The sequence below is a fragment of the Sinohyriopsis cumingii genome, chromosome 2, assembly GCF_028554795.1.
Source record: "Sinohyriopsis cumingii isolate HCF-2022 chromosome 2, ASM2855479v2, whole genome shotgun sequence".
Taxonomy (NCBI): domain Eukaryota; kingdom Metazoa; phylum Mollusca; class Bivalvia; order Unionida; family Unionidae; genus Sinohyriopsis; species Sinohyriopsis cumingii.
Genome location: NC_142962.1, coordinates 136247023 through 136256940, shown reverse-complemented (window position 1 = coordinate 136256940; position 9918 = coordinate 136247023). Strand labels below are relative to the sequence as shown.

General features: G+C 34.2%; 1 protein-coding gene across 1 annotated transcript; it reads left to right on the top strand.

Moving 5' to 3' along the window:
- Nucleotides 1-266: 266 nt before the first annotated feature.
- LOC149805904 (NADH dehydrogenase [ubiquinone] iron-sulfur protein 6, mitochondrial-like) lies at nucleotides 267-9601 on the top strand. The gene is made up of 4 exons (XM_089950667.1): nucleotides 267-424; nucleotides 4221-4274; nucleotides 8178-8297; nucleotides 9301-9601. The coding sequence occupies exons 1-4, from the start codon at nucleotides 299-301 to the stop codon at nucleotides 9433-9435; spliced, it is 435 nt and encodes a 144-aa protein (XP_089806793.1). The 5' UTR covers nucleotides 267-298; the 3' UTR covers nucleotides 9436-9601.
- The last annotated feature ends 317 nt before the right edge of the window (nucleotides 9602-9918 follow it).

Below are 9918 nucleotides of genomic sequence, written 5' to 3'. Positions count from 1 at the left end.
CATACACACATTACCTGAAACATGTATGCTTCTATATAATGGTATCCATTCATAATCAGTGGTCCGACCCCATATGTTACCATTAATGTCAATAAATGTATTTAAATTATGTATTAATCCATGTACCACGGACGATGATATTTGGAATTGGATGGACAAGCAAACCAGACTAAACGAATCTGAATGATGCATGTACCAGTCTTTCAAGGTTAAGAAGACTGGTTTTGAGATGTACAATATTACAAATATGTTTATTTCAATGTATCAAAAGTTTAGTACCAAACTAACTAAAGACAAAATGGCGACTCTTTTGAGGTCTTCCCTTAGGTTCTCTTCGAAAATATGTCAATGTCGTGCATTGAGCCTTTCTAGCGCTAAATTCAAACCAGAGGAAAATGTAGATAAGCCAACTCATACAGGACAGGTATATTGCGTCGTACTATGTGTCCTTGAAGAATGTCAGAAGGGTTTGTCATAAATGCACCTAGTTATCGATAACGAATACTATACATTACAGTGCTGTATTCGCATACCTCCCCATTTGTTTTTACCCTTTTACTGATTTCTATAATGAAAAGTATCAACAAGTTGACAGTGTTGTTGACCCCTTGACGACAACCAGGTTAGAATTTATAAATTAATGAATGAAATGACAATGTGCTTATGCATTATATCATTTTTGTTCTCTTTCAAAATCGGTGGCAGGAACGGGGGTACAGACAAATGGGAGGAAAGCGAATACTATACGACATGAATAACGAAGTACTAGCTTTGCATGGAGATACATCAAAGAATGACGCAAATCATGTTTAAACTATTATACGCTACTCGAAACAATTTGTCCAACTGAAATGAGTGGGCTTGTGCAATTCCCAAAATGCTTTTTGTAGCTGTGCATTTTCAAGGTGTAATAATGAACTTTATTTGATGTATTATGGTCTCATTATTACATATTTATATATTTTTTCCTATTTAACCCTAAGATATTAAGATAGGAGCTGTCCAACTATTAAAATCTAAAAATAACCGGTGGTCAGAATTTCCGACAATTAGAGATTAACAATTTTCTCCTCAGAAAAGGGGAATTTGCAACAATTTAAAAAATGGAAATTATTTTTATTATTACTTTAAATAAATGTAAAAGTATTATTGAATATATACATTTTAGAAAAAAGATATTTCAATTCAATTTTTTCCTACGTATGGTAATTGGAGTAAATTATCTCAGATTGTGCATTAGGATTTGTGTTGCTTTGATTTACTCCAAAATATAAGCACAACCACAGTGAATCAAGAGTGTAAAATGTGTCTTACTATACATTGTTTCTATATCACGGATATTTGATCTTAAAAACTCTGTAGCAAATTAAAAGTTGAGACTATACTTAATGACACTTCATCAAGATGGCAAAGGGTTAAGTCCTATTTATAACAATGTTGTATGATGCTGAAAATAACCAAAGTAGCAGGCCAAAAGTTTATGCCTCACAATCTGGTGATCAGTCCTATTAAAATTACACATCTGGTGTTTGAAAAGTTATGAATTTGCTATATGGTATGCCATTTTTGGTCAAAACTTTGATATAAATTTGCAGTGAAACATATTTTCAAGCCTTGATAATGATGTCACTTAGTATTGGTACTACTTCCATCATATTGACAATGCACCTTCTGGTGTGGATTACATGTCTGACCCACTTAATTCAAAGCACAATTTCAGGCAATGCACATCAGCTACAGTTTTCAAAAAATATCTTAGAAAATGGTAAAAACATTGCTCTTTCTATTAATGTTCATGTAGAGTGCATATGTGGCCAAATAAGAGGATAAAATTCAATTTAAATATTTCTTGGTGCCTTTACTCACCTTAAAATACTTGCTAAAACTAAAATAATGCAGGATATGCAAGATTTGGAGTTTTTACTTGACATAAATACCAATAATCGCATGCAAGACATTATGACTTTAATGCAGGGTATGTTGCAAAAAAAGACCTGTTTTGATCTCTTGGCCTAATGTTAATTTTCAAAAGCATATTAAAGTTTATCTGCTCCTTGCTTGCGCATAGCTTATTTTTGAAAATCATTTTTCAAATAAACATGGTTACACATAATTTCATGAAAATTAATAGAGTATAAAACTCTAATTGTGGTGAAAAAGATGTTTATAAAGTAAGCTTTGATTAGGACATAGAATGAAAGCTATAGTTAGTCACATGTTAGGAGTCATCTGTGTGCTGTGTGCCCTACACCATATTCATTTTCATGAAATCTAACAAGATTAGCATTAAAACTGTTTTATATGTGTTATGAACTTATTTCTGCACAATATATCAATGTATAAGTTGTATTAAGCTTGAAAAATCAAAGAAGAAATATTTTTAATCACCTTAATAAAGGGGATACCCATTTCTGTTATCAATGATACAAAATAAATTAAATCCAGGCAACATATGGAAAACTCATCAAAACTTCACATTGTTCACAATTCCATTGACTTTCTCACAGAGATACACATATAAGAACATACTTACACACCCTCATATTAAAACTAATTTACATTCAAATGTGCATACATGTATGTGTGTACACACACACACACACACCATCCTCAGTAACTTGTGACCATATAACTCACAGACCGAATTCTACCTTAGGGTCAGGTGTGGAGCACATTTTTTTAAATTAAAAATAACCCCAACATTGGGCCCTATTTGTTGAGTACGAAAAAGATCCTGATGAAAATTTCTAAAGGTAACCTTGATGTATTGCTTGGTCTTTTGTTCGTCAGAGTTGGTGGTTAGTACCCAACATCATGAAATTCTCAGCTTTTAATAACATGTCATTTGTTTTGGTAAAGTTTCATTCCAAACAACATTCTCGGTACACTGCAAATAACAATATTTTTTAACAAAATTGATCGATGAAAATGTTACTAATGCCTACTGGTGGCAACACTTGAATAAATACAAATCAAATTATTTTTTAAAAGGGAAAAATTTGTTTTAGTTCTATCATTCAATTCAGTTTCATTGTAAGCATCTTAAATTTAATATGACTTTTTTATCCAGTTCTGAAAAATTTCAAATCAAATGTCACAGCCATATCTGCAAATGTTTATGTGAGGACCTACTTAAATACCTACCATGTTGTGATATCCAACTTTTGGAAATAGTTGTTGTTACACTCAGTTACAAGTAGACCTACTTTGTATTATCATGTAAATTACATCCTTTGTATCAAATCAAAGGGGTGGAATAAAAGAAAGTTAAAAGGCATGAAATCCTACCTGCTTGTGAGCTAACTTTCAGGGTTCTGTATCAGATCAACTTATTTCAGTTCATTAGTTGAACACTGTTATAAATATTATTGTGTAAGTAATATAAATAAACTACCTTACATTTTGCCTACTCAGTCACAGATATGACAAAAGATGGCATGGCACCCAAGCAAAATGAGTACTTTGGGAGAGTACTTAGTGAATAAAAAGCCTTGTTTCATGAATATGTTTCATTATGGAGAAGTGAGTTCCAAAGTTTGCAAGTGAACTTTCCTCAAAGGTGAGAAGAAGTTTCACCATTACTTGCAATGCAACCATGGCATCAGTATTTTACTAGCAGAACAATTAAAATAATCTAGTTTTGAAAAAACAAATGACTGTTGTTTTATGAGATAACTGACCCTTGTTTTAAAAAAAAGGAATCTTGTTTTGTTGTGAGTCAGCGAGAACAAAATTCCCAGTGACCACCTTTTTTACTGCCAGAATTGCCAGGTTTCTAAGATACTTTGAACAAATTTGTTGGAAATGCCATAGATGTAGCAGCAATCATAAGGTTGATGGATTGTACCAATAATCAAACAGCATTACTAGTTATGGACACAGATAGTGTGTACCATAGGATCTGAAAATTTTGTTTGATAATTTTTCTTTCTTTTTTGTAACAGGAACTGTGAAGTTTCAAACAGTGATGGAAGGCATTTTAGATACTGTTACAGGGAGAATTTTCTTCTCACTCTCGAGGTTCACATGTTGGCAGCATCGAAAACTGTAGAAATTAGATTAACATAACACATGTAATTCTTTACTGCCAATGAAGGAATTACAATGCACAGAAATGAAATCCAAGAATATAACATATATTCATGCATTTTGTACATATCAATAAATGATTTGAAGGTCATTAACTAACTTTGATGGCAGATTTCTACTTTCTATCACAGGTCTGGGATAAGGATGATATCAGAAGAATGAGGTTTATAGGCAAAGACAAATTGGTAGGTACAATACCTTAGGCAGAGTGAAATTCTTATATTAATGGTGGTTCAACAAAGTTCACAAGAGCCTCATCAGCTGATGTAAAACATTCAGATTTAAATCAGTAGATTAAACCAATTGCTGTATGTATAAATGACTTAGTCTGCAACATACTTACACTGCTCCTTCTGGTTATTAGCATAACCTGGGCTGACACAAGTTTGCACTGGACAAAATGGTGCCCCAGGTGAGAATCACCTTCATTTCCCCCCACTGAGAAAAAAGTACTGCATACTCGGTGAAATCCCACCCCACCCCCCAGCACCCACTCATTATACCAGTATCATTAAAATCATTAAAATCAAAGATTTTCATTATAACAATTTCCAGAGATATTTCAACAGTGCTGTTTAGCATGATTTGAAAATTTCATCAAAACTGGGCATATGTGTAAAGTGTATAACAATATGAATTTGTTAATGTGATATATTGAAACTGTTTGGGTGTTCCTGTCACACACTGGAAAACACTGATAAATAACATCTCTGATAGGTAGATAATAAAATGCATGAGGATTCATGGGTTGTTAGCATACTACAATAATATACTTAGAAGTTTACATCTTTTCAGACTTCCTTTCTACAATGGAAGCCTTACAGAATTTTTATTTGAGAAACATTAATAATCTCTTTATTAGAGAAACCTGATGTTTTCATACAATCTGGGAAAAATGGACTGTACACCTGGCTGCCTAGTTACGTTGCCATAAAGGGTAATGAAAGGGCAGACTCATATACTGACATGAAATTATTGTATAAATCAGCATCTTTGTCATATTTGACAAAAATATGTGGAGGTTGAAAACTCCACAAACAAACTTAAAAACATCGAACCCATTATATGTGTGCAGTGATGAAAGAATGTGATAGTCAGACACCCAGGACCCCGCTAATTTCAGATTGGGCTCTTCGTGTATTTCAAGTGAGGTGCCCATTGGGCTTGTTAAAAAGTAAAACTAATATGCCTTTGAAAACTTCAAGCATGCTGAAACTATTCAGAATTTTATTTTCAATTTGTTGAAAGACCGGTAAATAATTAATATGTATCTCAGTATGTGCTCCATGTGTACCCCTTACTCTTATGAAGATCATCTACTTAACATTCTTCTGTTGAAAGCTGTAAATTTTGTGTACGAAGTGAAACATACAACCAATCAATGGGGACAAGATTGCCTGTTTTACATATAATTAGTGCTCAGTTATCCAAGCATTACAGACACCAGCCAGAACTAGTCTTCTGTGGACAGGAATAGTTCCAACAGTTGTTGTGACTAGGGCATAACCGATTAGCATTTTTCTACCGATTTCCGATTCCGGATTTTGGGCATGAAATTTTTCCGATTCCGGATACGATTCAATTAATCGGAAATGCTAAATTAAAAGGTTTTTCAAATTAACTTTTTAAACCGTGTTACACACGTTTTGCATATCACACCGATGTCACAAGGGGAAGGATATGGCAGGACTAGAGCAAAATGCAACGAAGTTCAAAGCCACAGTGCCGACCCATTCTTTGTTCAACAATTAGTTGATCTTGCCACCAGGCTTTAATATTCCCGCCTTAATCATTTATGTCGGCAAGCGGCCAGTTCCATCCTGTACTTTATTCAACAATTAGTTGATCTTGCCGCCATGCTTTAATGTCGCGGTCAAATAAAAGTAAAACAGGCTTTTGTTTGGTCCTATAGAGTTGGCCTCTTGCGGCGACTTAAATAAAAGCAATGAAATCTGATCGATTCTTGCATTTTCCAAAGTGATCGGTGATTGAAACAAGTTTATTGTGCTGTGAAAGTTTCCTTATTAACTTTATTTATATTTACGATTGTAAGAATCATTTTCTTTTAATACCTCATTAGCATGTGTCAATGTATTCAATATTATGCCTTCATTATTGAGGATGTTGACATAAACGGGTAGGACTGTATTATATATTTTAATAAATTTAAATCTTTCGGTCTAACTCAAGTATTATCGTTTCACCCCGTTGTGTTGACCATATTGGACTTTTCTGACTTCTTATTTAACTTTATTAACGCACTATCGAATGACACACAGTGTTAGACACGGTGCTATAGAAATTCAACTTTATTATTTTTATTATCCGAATCGGTCGTTCCTGCCTTGTCCGACTCCGATTAATCGGAAGTTCATACTATCCGGTGGAATCCGATTTCCGGATCAAAAGTCGGTTATGCCCTAGTTGTGACCAGTGTAGTGATGAGTGGCTGGGTAATCAGCTTAAGATTAAGATGTGTACACAACAATCTGTTAATTGATTACCTTCTTGTTATAATCTGGAGAGCTTAGTCCAAGTATGGAATTTTTTTAGGTGTTATGAGTAATAAAGGGATCAAAGGCTTCTGAGTCTTGATTGAGAGTGTGCCTTGCCAGTGTCCACTGACAATAATACACATGCTTGTTGAGTGTCTTGATTTCTACTGTGTGAGACAAAAGTATTTTGGTGTGATCTGCTTGGAGAAACTACAAGGACCAGATACAATCCTGCAATATTTGAAGGAATGCAGTTTATAAAAGAAATTTTGTTTATGTTATTAGGATTTTACTTGTGTTGCCTTTATTCTATTGTGTATACAGTTGATAGAATTTTAACATCTCTGTTTTTTGTTTTATATTTGATCTTGTACTTAATTGTCCATTTATATGGGAGGTTTTATCTATACAAAAATTGGTGCAATTCAGTTCTACATTTTCTGAACTTGACCTTTTATTGGCTTTATATAGCCTTTAGCTGAGGTGCCATAAAACATCACTACATACATCAAAGATCACTGGTAATTAGTGTTTCATTGGCATCTGTCAGCAAGTTCAGAACCATAGCCCAAAAACACATGCCAGTATTTTTTCTACATATAATTAAACATTTTGTTGAACATGCTATGTTATCATTGGAGACTCATTTTTGTCTCTTCTGCGATGAATATCACAAGAAGCAAGACACAGTAGTTGCATTGTCCATTCATCTGCCCATCTATCCAGTGTCACCTTTTAATTTAAGATCTTTCAAAAGCACAGTCACCTGTTTTGAGCGGGGGGAGGGGGGCTGCCATCAGACATTACCAATACATACAAATTGGTGGAATGAATATCCCTAAAAATTTACGACCAAGGAGCTCCAAGGTCAGTGTAACAGATGTTTCTATTTTATGTGGGTGGACAGTAGTTAAATTTTTGGGATCTAACAGTATTATCTATTATTGTCATGGATATACTGACATCAGAGTTTTGATGTTTGCCATGGGATAGAAATGTTGCTGCTTGTGTACAGGTGAAAAGGTCAAATAACTGTCACAATGGTCAGTTTCTCATAGGGCTTGTACAGTATTTCACATGTCTGTGTGTAAACATTGCATTTATAACCAGATTCACCAGTTTAAATGATACATCGTTGGGGATGATGAGGTCAGTGGTCAAGGCCATACATTTAATTGTTAAGTTTTTCATTGTAAATTGTTGTGAGAGGCTGTAACATCTGCTTTCACACATGCATTGTTATCAGATTGTGTCACATTGTTGTAATGGAATAGAGTCATGTATTTGAGTGTTCATGTGCATGTGTCAGTTAGTCATCAGTAAACCACATTTGCAGTAAACCATGGGCCCATGGTAGTATGGCATTATTTCCAGAATCACATCTATAATGAGTGTTATTAAAACGGGGAGAGATGTAATGAATTTATTGAGGATGCAGGATGGAGGATCGATGTTATATATTATCAGTAAAATGCATAAAATATTAAATTACTATTGTCAGTGTATGCATATTGCAGCTGATAATTAAGAGGCAAGAGAATTTCATAAATGTCTGACTACAGTTGACATATATCAACTCTGATATAATTGTAGATCAACACGAAGTTTGCCATTGATTTGGTTGCAAAGGATCCTATTGTGGTTGTTGAAGGGAGAAGTGTCTTTAGCCACAGTGGGGGAGCACTAGGTCATCCTAGAGTTTTTATCAATCTGGTAAGTCAGTGTGCTGTGATATTTCATCTTGAGCATAAAATTTGTGTCTGCACTGCCTGCAATATTGACAGTTCATTTGTAGGCTGTCATCTCTTTACAAGACTAGCTAAAATATATAAAGTGCGCTGAGACTCACCTCCTGTTGCTCAGACATATTTTTTGTACTTTAACTTGCTAACTTTAGATTGATTCACACTATGAAGTAAGCAATATATCTCCACATACTGGTGGCTTACAGTATAATTTAGAAACATTAGGACTTCTAAGTTATTTTTAACATTAGGATCTTTTCAGTTGTGATTAGTTGTAGGCTTTGACATTCCTACTGTCCTTGAAATGCAATATGCTGTTCAGGTACATGGCAAAGGTCAGCTGGAGTTGTCAGTTTAATTTTTGACAAATAGGAGCCACTGATATGCTCAGTCTGAAACAATACTACAGCTGTCTTCTTATTATGAAGCTACCCATATTGCACTGTATAGCTAACCTTATTACGTGGTGGTTTCTCTTGATGGTATTAAAATAGTAAAAACATGGTGTTCAGCAAGGTAACATTTGATTGGTAATCAAAATTGATTATTTCATAAAGCTAAGTAGCCCATGTGAAAATTGTAGCAAAAGAGAGAAAATTATAATGTACCGATGCAGCATAAAAAATGGACATATGCTTTCTTTAGAATGTGTTAGGCATGGACCTTCATATTTATAGCATATTTGTTCATGGATTTAAAAATACTGTTAATGAATATTTATGAGTGGCAACAAGTTTTTAATGCTTCAGTATTTGTTGCCTTGTCTTTGCATGACATTAATTGTAACAATATGCTTTGATACTTTACATTTAAAATAAGTGACAAATTTGGAGTTCAATAATATTTTTGTCATCTTTGAACATATAGTGTATTTGCACCAATTTCAGAGAGATTTGGGGGTGGGGGTAAACATGTCATTCCATCACTTTCTTTCAATGCCACAGGTTAACTTGTGTCATTGTCTGTTACAGGACAAACCTGAACCCGGTGTGTGTGGATATTCTGGTAAGAGATTTATCCAGGCCAAATATTACAATAAAGCAGAACATGGGCCTTCTATAACATATGAACAGTACCTGGAGGAGATGGGCGTAAAGGAGAATTAATTATGAAAGTGTTAACCTGTGTGATATTTGTTTTTACTCTTGCTGTAGGATCCTTTAAATATATTAGAGAGACCAAATGTTTTTGCTAATAAACAAATTATCGTGGTGAAAGATAATTATATATATTTATTCCATATTTGTGCCCTAATATAAAGAGCAAGATGTGGGTTGTTTTTATCATTTTTTCTATGTGAACCCCTTCAAAAAGTCTCTCCATTGAGTTTGCTTAACAATACATTAATAGTTCAGCCATGTCTGTCAGCCTAACTTTGCAGAACCTCCCCTCTCTCTCTCTCTCTCTCAATTGCTGTGATATATATAGCAGAGCATTCTTTCAGTACATGCAGATTATGAATGATTTCATGATGTTACATAAGATTCTCTTGAGTGTGAGAACAGAACCTACTAGCTCGACTACAGTGTAGCAGACCAATGTTTCCCTGAAGCCAGTAAGCTATATGGGAATTACTATGCTTCCTTTCA

Coding starts and splice junctions, on each gene's coding strand:
- LOC149805904 (XM_089950667.1), top strand. CDS start 299: ATGGCGACTCTTTTGAGGTCTTCCCTTAGGTTCTCTTCGAAAATATGT. Junction 4,275..8,177: donor TTATAGGCAAAGACAAATTG/GTAGGTACAATA, acceptor ATATAATTGTAG/ATCAACACGAAGTTTGCCAT. Junction 8,298..9,300: donor CTAGAGTTTTTATCAATCTG/GTAAGTCAGTGT, acceptor TGTCTGTTACAG/GACAAACCTGAACCCGGTGT.